The 16,360-nt window shown below is 34.3% G+C and overlaps 1 protein-coding gene across 1 annotated transcript in view; it reads left to right on the top strand.

Annotated features, from left to right (window-relative positions):
• Positions 1 to 11,773, top strand: part of LOC143257868 (uncharacterized) — a 30,541-nt gene extending 18,768 nt beyond the window's left edge. The window contains exon 7 of the mRNA XM_076516895.1: positions 5,216 to 11,773. Coding sequence (XP_076373010.1) covers positions 5,216 to 6,415 — 1,200 coding nt within the window. The 3' untranslated portion in view covers positions 6,416 to 11,773. The remainder of the gene's footprint in view (positions 1 to 5,215) is intronic.
• Positions 11,774 to 16,360: the final 4,587 nt, after the last annotated feature.

Raw genomic sequence — 16,360 nt, 5'->3', positions numbered from 1 at the left:
GTGACAGCGGTTTGGTCACTGAAAGACATCATGTTGTGGTTCCTTGACGTGCGCTCGTTGCGGTGGCAAGGACCATGATGCCTATGAGTATGAAACGGTCATTTATTGCATCTATTGCAATGACTCTCACCCATCCTACTTTCATTTTTGCCCAAGTGATTGGAAGAAAAGGAGCTGCAGTATTTGAAATGATTCAAAACATTACTTATCCTGAGACTCGAAAGTTGCTGTCCACCACTTCATCTCAGACATATGCTGCTGCACTTTGGTCCACTACTACAGTGGGAGTGCAGATAGATATCTCTGTGCCTCCAAAAGAATCATTCTCAAAACAAATGAAAAGTCTTTTGACCTCCATGGTTTAAAAAGTTGATGAAAACAACTTTAACACCCATCTCTGTCCCTTACATACATTCCAACAAATCTCAAGATCCACTTCCTTTGGTTCCAGGTACAGGCATTTCCTCGGATACATCTTCTCCCACCTCAAGATGCAAAACGATCATTCGTTCACGTCCTTGGTCACTGCAATCCTCTTTCAACAGCATAGACCTACCCAATCAATCCAGGGCAGGATCCATGGAGATCGGTAGACCTCCCTCAAATAAAGACAGTAAGGAAAAAAGACGTGGTCGTAAACAGAAGAGTTCTCCACCCAGTTCGCCTACATGTAAATAAAAATGCCACCCTGATACAATGGAACTATTAAGGTTTATGTTCTAATCTAGATGACATCAAAGTACTGATTGCTTCCTACCATCCTGTATGTCTTTCCTTACAGGAAACATTTCTGAAACCTACTGATACAGTCACCTTTTGGCAGTTTTTTTTTGTACAGAAATGGCAGGCTGTGTGATGGACAAGAGCATGGAGGGGGTGGCACTGTTGGTTGATAAGCATGTGCCCACCCTGTCTTTGCCACTTGACACATCCTTGAAGACCTTAGCCATCTGTGTTTTCTTGGATCATACCATTGCTGTTTGTTCTCTCTACCTGTTGCCTGGAGAGACCTATGATTAATCAGACCTTGATGCTCTCATTGAACAGTTGCTGTCTCCCCTTTTGATCCTGGGTGACTTTAATGGACATCATCCCATATGGAGAAGTGCTGATATTGATAGGAGGGGTCACTCTGTAGAGCATATACTCTCTGATCACAACCTTTCTCTTTTCAATACTGGTTCTTCCACTTATTTTCATGGACCTAGTCAGTTTTTTACTGCTACTGATCTCTCAATTTGTTCCCTTTCACTATTCTCCCATTTTTCATGGAGGATTGACAATAATCCATGTGGCAGTGATCATTTTCCTATAATTTTGAGAGAGACTGGCTGTGGTCAATGCCACCCAACCCATGCACTCCCAGTGGAAGCTGGATTAGGCAAACTCGCCCTCTTTCACTGCTCTTGCAGAACTTGATCCTGCCATCATCTGTAAGCTATCACTAGGCAACTATGTGGCAGTAGTAACTGACTGTATGACTGTATTATACTTTCCTGTTCTTTTCTCCAGGAACTTGGAGTCCTTCAGGGCTGTGTTTTGAGTGTCACACTTTTCAGTATAAAGATTAATGCCATCATTGAACAACTCCCTCTCACTGTTGTAAACAGGCTCTGTGTCCACGACTTTCATATCTCATGTCAGTCATCGAACATGAGGTATATTGAGCAGCAGTTACAGACTGCCCTCAATTATTTACTGAAGTGAACCACAACAAACAACTTTAACTTCTCTTTCTCTAAATCTGTTTGGATGCACTTTTGCTACCAACGAGGTACTCACCCTCATCCTGAACTCTGTATTGAAGAAGTTGTGCTGCAGTGGTCAAATGCACAAGAGCACTGAACATCCTCCATCTCCTCTCTTATACCACATGGGAAGCTGATCGATGTTCTGTGCTAAAGATATATTGTGCTCTTATTCGATCAAAATTCAATTATGGATCACTGGTCTATGGTTCTGCCAGAACCACAGCCTTTAAGATGCTGGACCCCTTTCATCATCAAGGACTTCGGCTCTGCACTGGAGCTTTTTGCTCTTCCCCAGTTCAGAACTTAAAAACATAGAGTCTCATGAACCTTCTTTGCACCTCTGCCATTTGCAACTGTCTTTACTATATGCTTTGAAACTTCGTACCTTACCAAAGCATCTCACCTGGGGTTGGGTTTTCCTCCCTTGGTGGACCATACTTTTTCAGAACAGATTGTCTGCCATTGCTCCTTTTGGCCTTTGTATCCAGGCGCAGTTGGATGAATTGGTTGCATCCTTAGATAACATTGCTGAATCCACTGGTCAGCCCATCCAACCATGGCTTTTTACAGTCCCCAAGTGTGACCTATCTTTAAGTCATTTGAGTAAAGCAGACACTCCCAATTAGAAATACTGTCTATTATTTGCTGAACATCTTTCAAACCATCCTTCCATTCCTATTTATACAGATGGTTTGAAATCAAGTGACTGTGTGTGCTCTGCCATAGTTTATTGTGGTTCGGTGGTTGCGTGCAGAATCCTTTCTACAGCTTCTGTGTTCACTGCTGAACTATACATCATTTCTCTTGCCTTGGATCACATAGAAGCTGAGCAGTACTCAAACTGCACTATTTATACTGACTCACTTAGTTCTCTGCTGATCCTGGAATTGCTTCACGTTAGTTCACACCCTGTTTTCGCCAATATTCAAAACCGACTGGCCCATTTCTCTTTAACATCTTCTATACAGTTTTACTGGATACCAGGCCACATTGATATTCGTGAGAAAGAGCTTGCTGACACTGCAGCTAAATCTGTCTGCTCTGGCACTATCACTGCTGTGCCTGTTTCATATATGGACTATGGTCCTGTATTAAAGGTTCAGCTTCATGCCAGCTGGTAGTCGACTTAGAGTGAGCAACACGAAAACAAGCTTTTCCAAATCCCTACATTTGACTTTGGCCGTCTGTCTTCTGTAAGGATCGGAAAGAGGAAGTTGTTCTAACTAGACTACACCTTGGTCACTGTTTTTTAACTCATCGTTTTCTTTTATCTGGAACTGATGCACCATTGTGTAGTCTGTGTAACACTCAGGTCACAATAAGCCACATTTTACTTTCTTACCGTTATGACTCTCAATGACAGCACGATTTTAAACATGTTCTGTCCCAAGGTTTGTCCATAACATTAAACAATGCTATTGGTGATGGTAACACTGTCCACTTTAGAAATGTTTTTAGTTTTTTAAAGTCCATTAATCTTTTTAATGCCATTTAAGTTTTTAATTTATACATCAGACATTTTTAACATGATTAACTTTTAAGAATCACAGTCCATCTAGTTCAATTTAAAATTAGAAAATGGTTGTAACATCAAAATACTCAGAACCAGCACTTGAAAGGCCAACTTCAGGTGACTGACAGTGTTTTTTGTACTTACCTGTTAGTCTTCCTGGCGAGTTATGATAATTACAGTCATGCTATAGAAAGTCCTTTACAACTTGTTTTACTGTAGTTTTACTCTTAACATTGTAGACTAGATGTAAACATTGGTTTTATGTTTTTTAAACTTTGTTTTGTTTTACTTTAATTTCCTTTTATGAGTTTTACTAAATTTAATTTTAACTTTTTATCAGATGTTTGGCACAGATTGCCTAGCTGCTTTGTGCCATAAAACACCAAATCAACCAATCAACCAAATCTTCCTCTTTTATCTCATTTCAAGCACTGTCTTGCATCTGTGTATAAGTGAATGTAAAAAAGATTAATAGATCAATAACATTGTTATTATTCTGTTTCAAATGTGTAGAGGAAAAACAGTTAAACAATGCACATTTTAAATTATTTCTGAGTAAAAAGTGTTCCCCTACTGACTGGATCCCACCTATACCAATCAGATAAAAACTCATTGCTTAAAGTGATTGACACCTTAGCATATACTGAAATTGTGATTTCAACTTTAAGCAATGACCCTGTTATGTTACGCATGAACTATGAAAAAGACTCCAAGGTTTTTTTGGTTGCTATAACTGCTTGGTGTAATAACAAAAAAATGTCTTCAGTTTGAAGTGCTGAAATATTTGTTTTGGTGTGGCCTTATGTATAACTCCCAGTCTGTGGGTCAGAGGATGGAAAAACCTGTCTCCACAAATGTTCATCTTTTCAGCCCTGGTGTCATTATAATGACACGTTATAACGTGATATTCAATTGCACTGTTCATCAGCAGTGATTAACCAGGGTTGCTGGGGGGGTGGTATTGATGAGGTATTTTTCTTGTGGACCACCATACCTCTGTAAGCTTTCATGCATTCTGAAAATACAAATACAACAGAAGAAATCATATGAATATTCTGTCAGAGCTTGTTTTTGTGAAATCCCATGGAATGACTGATGTCAGCCTATTTAATGGCGGCTAATGTAAGTAGCCCTTAAGTAGCTTCGTAGAAAAATTTAACAAACTAAAATATTGTTTCTTGATTTGTTGGGAAAATCCATTCATAACAATAATTGATAACCAAATGATTGTTAATTATGGAATCTACCAGTTGGTTCATGTTGTTCAATGAATGTTTTAAACATGCTTTTGTAAACTATTTATTCACAAACGTGGTTGTAGGTCATGGAGTCTTTAATAATAGTAATGTAAAAATACTGCTAATTTTGCAGTTCATTTCGTTAGTGACTGCTAGCCCCTTTCATGGTTTAGAACAGTTAATTTCATTATTAACTGCTGGTGTGGTTTGTATTTTATAACACTTAATTTCATTAATTATTGTTGATCCCATGTGTATTTTACAACAAGTAATTTCATTAGTCACTGCTAGTCCCATATGTATTTTACCTACAGAATGGGTGATTTAATTCAGTATTTTGTTCTTTGTTACACCTGAAAAAACACAAACTATTAAATATATAATGGTAGATAGTAGGTAGACAAATCAATAACTTGTAGGTTAATACTGGCATTAACATTCAAATTGACAAAATGTATGGACCAGTTTCTCATTGTAAGACATATTTGAAATTTATGTTTTCAGTTTAATATGTTAACACAAGTTCGTGCAACAGAGCCTTTCTCAGGTTCATTTTAATGTCTTCTGAATGGAGACTGAAAGTCTCAGGACACCACATCAAATGTTATTGATTATATCCTAAGATATTGTGCTAGTGAAATATAATAAAAAGTTTTTAGACTACAATACTTTCTTCTAAAGAAGTGTTTCTATATTGTGCAACTTTTTTTCAGTTTGATAAAGAAGATGAGATCTGTTCTTCAAGTTTATCCACTCATAACTTTTCTCTATCAAGAAGAGATGAAGAGCTTAAATCTAATGTAGAGATTGCTAAACAGGCTAAGGACGTGCAGCATGAAACCCCACAAGATGTTGGTATGTCTACTGACATTAATGCTAGTGTGGAGTTGAATGACTTCAAACCATTGTTATTGAAAGGTGATTTTAAAGAAAGAGTTTTCCAGACCAGTTACCATGAAGTTGCAGACCAAAGCAACCACGATAGCCCTATGTTAACTGCCACCTCTCGTTCATCAGAATGTGAAAGGGAAGACAGAAAGAAGCAACAAACAGAAGTTAACAATGGTCCAGAATTTCCTGTTTTAGATTTAACAAATCCTTTGAAATCCATCAACCAAGAAGACAAAAGCAACAAAGTACTCCAATTACCATTTAACATGAAAGAAGTGGTTGTTTCTGATGTAAGAAATAAAGATGTGTTGGAAGATAACTTATCAGATAAAAGTCTTGGAAAAGTTAACACAAGCTTTGAACATCCACTGATATTCCAACAGAAAGTATCGAGTGGACATTTTCAGAGAGAGTTAGACCAGAATAAGAAGGAAGAACTTTTGGTTAAACTTAAGGCAATTGACAAAGGTCATAGTCCTCTTGCAGGATCTTCAATTGACAAAGGTTATGGTCCCTTTACAGGATATTCAAGTTCTTCATATCCTGTACGTAGCACGGAAAAGTCAGTTGTTAGTGAGACACCCAGTTCTAATCAATCAACATTTCTGCCATCTGTCCAAAGATCTGACAGTCGAAGGTTTTCAGAAGGCTCAGCCACAGATATTAGTTTTGGTTCGTACAAACCTTCTTTTGGTTTTGGAACTGCATTCCTGAACAAACCCTCCAGTAAGATTTTCAGTGCTGATTTTTCTTCTTATCACTCAAGGAACAAGAAGAAAGCAGAACTGATGGCTTCATTATTTAGTACAGAATCAAAGATTCAGCCAAATAAGATTAAAGAGCATAACTTTGACAATGGATATGATAAGGACTCAAATGGTAAAAGATTTAATTCTACCCAATATTTTAAAGGCCACTATTCAACAGGGAGTAGTCTTTCTATACTTCCTGATACAGAAACAAAGAACTTTGACAACCACCTTCAATCTTCTCAAAAATGCACAAAATTGGAATCAGAATAGTGACTTTTTATCTAATTTCAAACATTTGTCTCATACTCATCCTACTAATATCTCCAGAATTTCTCCCAAAACTGAAGGATTAGAAGAACTGCTAATGTATCTATGGCTATTTTATCAAAAGATGTCACTGCTATAACTATGGTTATTCTGTTCATGGACATCAGTGCTATAACTATGGTTATTCTGTCCATGGACATTAGTGCTATAACTATGGTTATTCTATCCATGGACTTTAGTGCTATAACTATTTTGTTGAAAAATATTCTGATAACTGAGAACTGTAATGTTATGAGATGTCTGTTTTTTGCTGTGATAAAGAAACAACAAATGATATGAAATTATTGATCGTTTATTAATGAGAAAATTTGGTGAGACTGAAAAATTTAGACTGAAAGTTCTGTATTTCTTTTAGTTGGTTTACTGATATGTTTAGTAGCTGAGACACCAATTTCACTCAGCTAGAGATATTAGTGTTTTTAAGATAAGCATTTATCAGAGTAAAGGTGTTTGAAAAGTTGGTTGCTGTGTTATAAGAGACTTTCAAATCTTTCCCAGTCTTAAAATTGTTCTTATCCTTTTCCAAGTGTCATTTTCACAAATCCTGGAAAGAAAAAAAAAGATTATTTTCCTGTGAGATAAGGCTTTCAGGATGTCTTAAAGCAAAGTTTCCCAGCTGCTGGTCTACTGGGAGATTGGTGTTCTTCTGCAAGATAGTTGGAACAAAATGAGTTTTAAGATGCAGCTTCTGAAGTATAAGATTTTATAAAGCGATATAAAAGTGCTTTAGAAAGCTCATATTTTAAGAAGTGTCCATGAAATTTTGATATTGGAACTAGTTCATAACTTTGAAAAATGTTGTGAAACATTTGCTTAGATAATACACTAACTCATTTCACATAAGATACTACTTTAAATAAGTGCCTCTAGTCAGTCTAATGGTATACTTACCACTGTAGCAATGGTTGTTAATGTTTGGTAGTGGGTAATTTCATCTTATATACCCATGTACGAAACTAGTCAATTAGCTCTAACTGTTTTGTTTACATATCATAGTTAAAAATGAAAGTACTTGTGTTTCTAGTAAAGCATGAATTTTTGCTGAGTTTACAATAAACATAACCAACAGAAATTAAATCAGGAATACATTACATATTACGTTCTTTAGCAGATAGTCTAGTGAATGAAAGAAAAATTTGTACCTCAAAATATTTTTAATTCATATTACCTATATACAAATATATATGTGTGGTGTGCTTGCAAATTTTGACTTTTGGGATAAATATGGGATCAAGAAACAGTTTGTCATTGTAGCTTGTACAAAGTATTTTAACTTGTGAAATTCTAGTGGATTCACTGTTGTCGATATTTTTGAAATTTCATCATAAAATATTTATTGTTTGATTATTATACACTTCTGTCATTGAACTTTTATTTTCAATGTTTAATTTTGAATGATTATTTTTGCCTTTCAAAAGTTTATACTTTAAACTGAATTGTAGTATTGTTTAAATGATGTGTTCAGTTTTGTTAAGGCTCATTTAAGTTCTGTAAAGTTTGAAGGAAGACACACCTAATTCTCACAGAAGGTACTTTATATCAATAAATGCCCCAAGAAAGAAGCCTATGTCTTCGTCATTTTATGGAATTTGTATGGCATTGTTTCTTAATGCTCTGAGTAACCAAATAATACTTATAAAAGTATTTATAGTGTGTTTAAGGGACTACAGGGTGACACAAAATTTGTGTACCACCATGAAATATCCACATTTTAACTTTAATAATTTTTAAACAGTGTTTTCGTTATCAGTAATTCTCAGTTTTTATTGGTAGGAGTTTCATTAACCTCAAAATAACGTGCGAAGTGATTCTATTGTTTCCACAACAACAGTACGTTTCGAACAGGTGCTTGGTCAGAACGTAAAGAAATCACAAGATTGTAACCCTGCATTATAAAGAGAAAAATGTATTTTAAATTATTGTTTGAATAAACAAAGAAGGACATACCAACTGTTTCTGTCTGAAACGTTGTTGGTCAGTTGATAACGGTTTTTTAAACATTCGAAAGATTAAAAAAAATATATATATACGATCGTTATATTTCACTTTTACACGTAGAATCACTCATGGTATTCAACGTTGTAAAAAGAAAACAGATTTCATCCGTAAGAGTTTAAACTTCAATAAGTTATAGAAGCAGTAGTAAGGTTGTTTTGTATGTTGTTGACAAGAGTATGTTGTCACGTGAATAAAGAGTTGACTGTTTTTTTGTGTTGTTTTTACGATAGCACTGTTTGTTCAACGGAGCATGATAAAATCTCGTATTTTTACTGTTGTTATAAGTTTTAATTTAGGTGTTTAAGTCTTGTGTCAATTTATGACGAAAATATTCTATTTCAGCTGTATTTCCAAATTATATTTATTTCTGGAAAGAACCGTATAAGATTTCCAATTGTATCTCAGAACGGCTGGTGTGGGTTTTAACACTTGTATATAAGTCGAGAACAACTCATACAGGTCATCTTCATGTAAAGAAACAGAGTTTGAAAGTGACCGTTGCCAGACACATCTTAGGGACGAGACGGAATTGTAGGTGGCGCTGCAGTAAGATGTTGGTTATCAATTAGTATAGGATTTCAAGGTATTCCTTTGTATTGGTTTAATTTTGGTTTTAGTTGCTGCATAAGTAGAACTTCTTTGATTTTGCATTTGTTTACATTTGTTTCCCTACTTAATATCTGGGTGTTTTCTATGGTTGTTTTGTTTATTTGATTTGCAGTGTTCATAAACGTGTGAAGGTGTTTTTTGTGTTCTTTTAATCTAGTTTCCGTTTTTCTGCTTGTTTCTCCAATATAGAAGTCGTGGCAGTTATTGCATTGCATTTTATAAATTATGTTGGTGTTGCGTTTCTCAGTGTTGCTTTTACATAGTATGGACTTTAATTTTGTACCTGTTTTTTGAATAAATTTGGTGTTTACTGGGATGTTAAGTTTTTTCCAAATGTTGGTTATTGTTTTCGCTGATATCGGGAACATATGGTATGCAGCAATATAAGGTTTTGTAGTTTTTTTGTATCTTGGAATTTATTAACACTCAAATTTCCAACTTCCAACATGTAAGAAATTACACGGAGGTGTTTATAAACATACAAGCCCCCCAGTGGCTCGGCGGTATGTCTGCGGACTTGCAACGCTAAAAACCGGGTTTCGATACCCGTGGTGGGCAGAGCACAGATAGCCCATTGTGTAGCTTTGTGCTTAATATAAAAAACCACCACCAACAGCAAAATCTTAAAGCAGACTAAATATGGAAAACGTTTGTAGCGCCCTCTAGTGATGTATATCGAAGAACAATATCTGGTTTTGAGAATGTTCTTTTATAACATTTTCTGTCATAATTTTAAATGGAGGAGGGAAGCACGCGGATATATTTAACATTACTAAAGAGATAACAAGTGGTGGAATTCATGCAGTGTCTGAGAGTAGGTGTTGTTTCTATATCAACTTGTAAGCATTATTTGAATAAAACACCAGACATCCATCCGCGAGATCCCCGAAAGTTTTCTGTTTCAAGAGTGAATGAAATTAGAATTAAAAGTAATAAGTACATGTTATTTACTTTTGAAGTTCATATTTCAAAACGTGTTGTATCTTACAGAGTGCATAATTCTTGTGATTTGCGGCAATGCCACGTTTCACTGATGTCACAACAATACAAATTACTACGTTAAGCATCCCTTCTCTGACGTCATTTTAGTGTCTGCTGACGGACAACACTCTACTGCAACGTGGTTAAAACAAGTGTACCCCTTTCGGAGAAATTATGTTCTTTAGATTTCGTGATTCAAACTTGAGAACTATTATTATAATTCCAATAAAAAATATTGTTAAATTAAGACAGTCTTTCCTAATTGTATTTCAAACGAATCGAAAGTAAACATGTGATTATAATTTTATTCAACTTCATACTAGATACATAGTGCAGTGGAGCTAACATTTATTATTATGGCGACCTCCTTTCTAAACATGTTTTCGTTGCGCCCTCTTTCGTGATTTTCCCATATTACTGTATTATTTTGGAAGTAGCACTATTTACACTGTATTTTTTAAAATTTCCTCGTTTTGTTAAATTATTCCCTCAGATATAATTTACATGTTCCTATAGTCATAATTTTATACCTTGTGGGGCGCTTCCTAAAGTTTGCTGACCAAAGAGATGTTGCACGTAGTTATATAAAGATAAAAAAAATAGAACTCGGACATTGAAAAAAAAAAAGTCCAAACATAAAAGTTATTTTGATTCCTTTCGTTAAGCCTCACAAATTTATTTTAATTGTTTCTCAGATGCTATAGGCTTATTATAAGCACGCGACTATCTAACACTAACATGGATGTTCTAATTACGTATTTCCAGTCGGGTCTTAAAACCAGGTCTCGATAATCGAATTGAGTAGAGCACGAACGTCACAGTGCTTTTGCAACAAACAAACTTTGGTGACCTATTCAAGTTTGATTAGTTTCATTTCATTCATCTATTAAGGCCGAGCAGTTATAAAAATGTATATTTAGATATATTGAGAAGGTATAAAAATTACCGTATTTTCCAGTTAATAAGCCGAATCGCCGAATAAGCCGAGGCCAATTTTCAGCTCTGAAAATGAGGGTTTTTGCTTATTACCGCCCAATAAGCCGAAGCCATTTTTAAGAAGTGACAAGTTTCTTCAAAATGATTACTTAGTCTCGTTTCAGCGTCAGCATGCATGTTGTGTGTGATCATTGGCGTTCTGTAGTAAAGCAGAACGTGTCGTATTGAGACAGAGATGGAATCAATATGTCATTCGTTATTGGCTCCACTCACTGTAATTAGGTAACCAATGAAATTCCAGAAACAACGTTTCACTGTAGTCTTAACGTGCTTTGCTGATGGGACAAAATTACCGCCTATGGTAATTTTCAAAAGAAAAACATTTCCTAAGAAGAAGAAATTTCCGAAAGGAGTGTTCGGCCAATAAGCCGACCCCCAAAAATCAGGTCCAAAATTTAGGGCCAGAAATTCGGCTTATTAGGCGGAAAATACGGTATTTTTTGAACCGATTAATTTGAGAGTTTTCTATCTGTATTCGACCTAAAAACAGTTTGTAGAGATACATATATAAACAGTGTCTCACTCTTTCTACAGATGGATGCATCAAACATTTAAATCTTCTGAAGTAAAACCTCTCAAAACTAATTTTTTTAATGTAATATTAATCCATTCAAATCAAAAACCTGTGTAAAACAGACACACGATGGTTGAATGTCATTATCGTATAAAATATGTATCATATAAAAATAAATAAAACTCATGGTTAAATATTGAAAACCTATTTGTTCAGTGTTGATTCTTTTGATGAATGTGGTCGCCCGGTGGGAGAGCGGAAAGTTTATGGATTTACAACGCTAAAATCACTGATTATATTTCTCGCGATGGACACAGCAGATAGCCCAATGTAACTTTGTGCGAAAAGAACTAACCAATCAATAAAAATGAGCTTAACAGACACATATATACAGAATATTAGCCAGTTGTGTCATTAGTCGAAAAATTGCACTGTAATAATCATTCGAACTACTCCATGTGTGTGAGTGTGAATAGTGAACATATATATATATATATGTGGTTCTTTTTTCCCTATAAAGTTATGTTTAAATAACTATATATATATATATACATACAAAGACGGGTTCGTGCTGTGGTAGAGATCTGAATTTCTGGGCTGGCAGACCCGGCTCAAAACTTTGTGTTATACCACAAAGTATATCATCCAATTTTAGTTGTGGGTGCGTATTAAATATAATTGTCAATCCTTTTGTGTAGTTTTTACTAATTGGCTGTCTCTCCTTTGTTAAATTGCCCAAAATTAGGAAGAACAGTTCATAGTTTTAGTAGTTTAATCCATAAATACGAATAGAGTTATTATAAGAAATTTAAAATTAAACTCTAATGTGTCAAATATAAATATGACGTTTATAAAAAATATAGTTAAACTACCTGTCAAGAACTTAACAGTTTTATGATTTTATAAAAAAATATACCATTATATTTGAATAATACGCTTTGAGCAGTTCAGCCTACAATATATTTGAACAACACAGATTTATCAAACAGAATACGTTGAAGGAAAATTATGTAATAAAATATAGAAAGGCATGTAAACCTTTATTTCCACAGGTGTTTTGCAACTTTGGATATAATTCCAAGTTTAAGAGTAATGGAGAATTTAGTTCAACCGTGATGGAACATTAACACCAAACGAAACAAAAACAATATTGTATAAATTAAAATAGTTATGTATATGAAATATCTCTCTAGTACTTAGCTAAAAACATATTTGAGTAATGTCTGCTGCTGATTATATTTCACCATATACTATCTACATATATAAACTATTATTCCTTTGAAGTCAAAACTATATGATAAAAAAAATTTGTAACTGATATTAAGGAAATGAGCACACATTAACTTCATTGTATTTTATGTTCTAGTATCAGACTTTTATTAGTTCGAAGTAAGAGATATCAGCTAACAACGGTCGTAAAATTCTAATGGTTATTATAGAAAATATGCATATTAATCGATAACATATTAGTGTACATTATCTAATAATAATGGAGTTCTTTGCTGACGGAGGTCACCATATGGCATCAATAACTATTGTGCAATTTGTAATTCGTTACGGAATTAAATTTGTTTTGTCAAAATGTGGTAGTCAATTGTTATTTTACAAGAAAATGGGTTGAAATATAATGTAAATCCAACATATGTCTATGTGTGTGTGTAAATATATTTTAAATAAACTGTATGACCATTGAACTGTCAAACGCTGCAAATATTTGAATGGTTTTTGTTTCAGATTACGTTTGATTCATTAAACTAAAATACAGCAAAATATCCTAAAAATAAGATTTATTATCAAAATTATGTATTCATAAATATTAAATTGTCACGTTTTGCTTGATTATAACACTTAGTTGGTAATTTATAACTTATTCCGTTTTTAATAGATTGGATAGTTATTTTATTTGTTCAAATAAACTATAAATTAATAACTACTGACCAAACGTATATTAGGCCTAATGTTAGGTTAGGCCTAGATGAATAGTTAGGTGTACATTGTCTACGACGTAGGCTGTGGAACAAAAGACAATATTGAATTGGAATAGTCTATCTCTGATGGTTGAAGGACTGTGTATTTACTTCAATACAGAGTCCCACCAGGATCTTTAGTGTATTGTACTATAAATTTATTAAACCTAACATTACGACCTAAAATATTTGGACAATGGAATTATTTTGAACTATTTGAAAGTTGATATTTTTATTCGAATGTGAAATGGCATGGAACTGCTGATTACCAGAAGAAACAGAGGCGTCTTATAATTACAGCCACAGGGTATGTATTTTGTTAAAAATATATTGAATATTGACTTTTTGTAGTGTCAGGAAAATTAGTAGATAGATAGATAGATACTTCTTACATTTCTTATTAAAAACAATCAAACTGTTGTTGTATTTTTCACAATTTATTTTGTATATAACCAGCAATATAAACAACTGATAACTGCATTAATGTCAGATGATTAACAACTGATATGTTTATTTATTTATAACACTAGGGGGCACAGATAAACCCCGTCGGAATTCAACAGATTCCGTCTTCAGTATTTAAAGCAAAATAAGAAAATAGAATAATTACATCATTTGTAAGTGTCTGAAATACATAGCTATAAGAACAATGATATTATCAAAACTACGAGAACATAGTATAACAAACAAAATAATGCAATATTAGAAAATTTGTAATTTAAATGAAAACTACATGTTGTTGAGTATTAGTGAAGGTTATGTAATGTGGAGGATGTGTGTATTATAGCAAAGCCCCACATCAAGCTAGCCACTGAATCTACGGAGGAGAATCACACCCCTCATTTTAGCGTTGTAAATCCGTAGACTTACTAATATGGATGGTATTTTAAATCAGTAAAGCTGTTAATTCGTGTTAGGGGTCCAATAAACACCTTTTTTATTTTTATTTATATTAATTAGTTTTTGTCTTTTCGATACTTTTACTGAAAGAAAGAAACTGTTATTTTATAAGTTTGAGGTCAACAAGCTACCTATTCACACATACAACATGTAAAATAAACATCAAACATTTATTTTTTTATTAAACAATTTAAGAACTCTCTATATACATTAAACACACACACACAAATATCCTAAAGGAAGAAATTCACCATATTATATTATATAAGAAATAATTCAAATTTTTTATTCCACGTTTTAAAAAAATAGTGTCATTGGTTTATTATGGAGTAGGTTATCTATGGTTTACACCGAAGGAATCGTTTGTTTGTTTTAAATTTCGCGCAAGGCTATCTGCGCCAGTCGTCCCTAACTTAGCAGTGTAGGACTAACTAGTCATCTCCACCTACCGCCAATTCTTGAGTTAGTGTTTTACTAACGAATAGTGAGATTGACTGTGGCATATAACGCCCCCACGGCTGAAAGGGTGAGCATATTTAGTTTGACGGGATTTGAACCCACGATCCTCAGATTACGAGTCGAGCGCCCCAACCACCTTGCCATGCCGGACATGGAGGGAAACGAACACTGGACCTTAGCGTTGTAAGTCCGTGGAACTAACTCGTTTAAACCTCATATACTGTAATATATTTCATGATGTTTGTTTTTTAATGAAATTTACGTATCATCGTGTTTTTAGTTAATTTAAGTTGTGTAATACTTATTTTTTGAATATTTAACATTGTTAACTGTAAATGATAACTTTGCTTAAGACAATAATAAAAATGCATAAATCAGTTAGTTTGGAATTATTATATATTATAGATGTATAAACATTCAGATTCATACGACTGACACGTTTTAATAAAGATGACAGTTAGTTTACAATAAAAGTAATATATATATATGTGTGTTGTTACATAGCGTTGTATTGTAATATTGATAAAATTCATTTTCAGTTATATGTTTTGTGCTTTAACCACAGAAAGGAATATATGACATCATTTTACACTTATACTTTTGTGTACTGATTCTATGTGATTTTTTGGTAAGTGTGGAGGTTTTTTTTTTATTTCACGCAAAGCTGCACGAGGGTTATCTGCGCTAGCCGTTCCTAATTTAGCAGTGTAAGACTAGAGGGAAGGCAGCTAGTCATCACCACCCATCACAACTCTTGGCCTACTCTTTTACTAACGAATAGTTGGATTGACCGTTACATTATAACGCTCCCACGGCTGAAAGGGGGAGCATGTTTTGTTGGGACGGCGATTCGAACATGCGACCCTCGGATTACGAGTCGAACGTCTTAATCCACCTGGCCATGCCAGTTCAGCAAGCCAAAATGCTATTCTCCCCTTTTCTTACCAAACTAGTGTGGAACGTTTTAATGTTCTGTTTTGTTACTGGTGTTTCTATAATAGATATATTATCTTGTATTGTCAATTATACTTCCACTGCTAATGTTCATTTCAGGGATTAACAATGAGTTAAAATGCGTTGTAATCCCAGTCGCTAATATGTTCAAAATTTCTTCGCTTTCTTCATTCTGTAAACGTGGCGGCAGTGCTAACTTAACGTTACCAAACCATCTCTTTGCTTCTCAACAACTGGATTTCGATACCCGTGATTGGCAAAGCATATATAACCATTTGTGTAGGTTTGTACTTAATAACAAACAAGCAAACGAACAATATGGGCAAGAAATGCTTGGCCCTAGTGGCATAGTGGTATGTCAGTGGACTTACAACGCAAGACTCTGAGTTTCGATACCCGTGGTGTAAAAAGCTCAGTTAGTCCACTGTGTTGCTTCGCGCTTAACTTTAAATAAACAAACAAAATAAATACAATAACTGGGATATGTTTTCTAAAATTCACTCTGTAACA

The sequence above is a fragment of the Tachypleus tridentatus genome, chromosome 7, assembly GCF_004210375.1.
Source record: "Tachypleus tridentatus isolate NWPU-2018 chromosome 7, ASM421037v1, whole genome shotgun sequence".
Taxonomy (NCBI): Eukaryota; Metazoa; Arthropoda; class Merostomata; order Xiphosura; family Limulidae; genus Tachypleus; species Tachypleus tridentatus.
The sequence above is the reverse complement of the archived record's forward strand: the minus strand, read 5'-3'. Positions and strand labels throughout refer to the sequence as shown.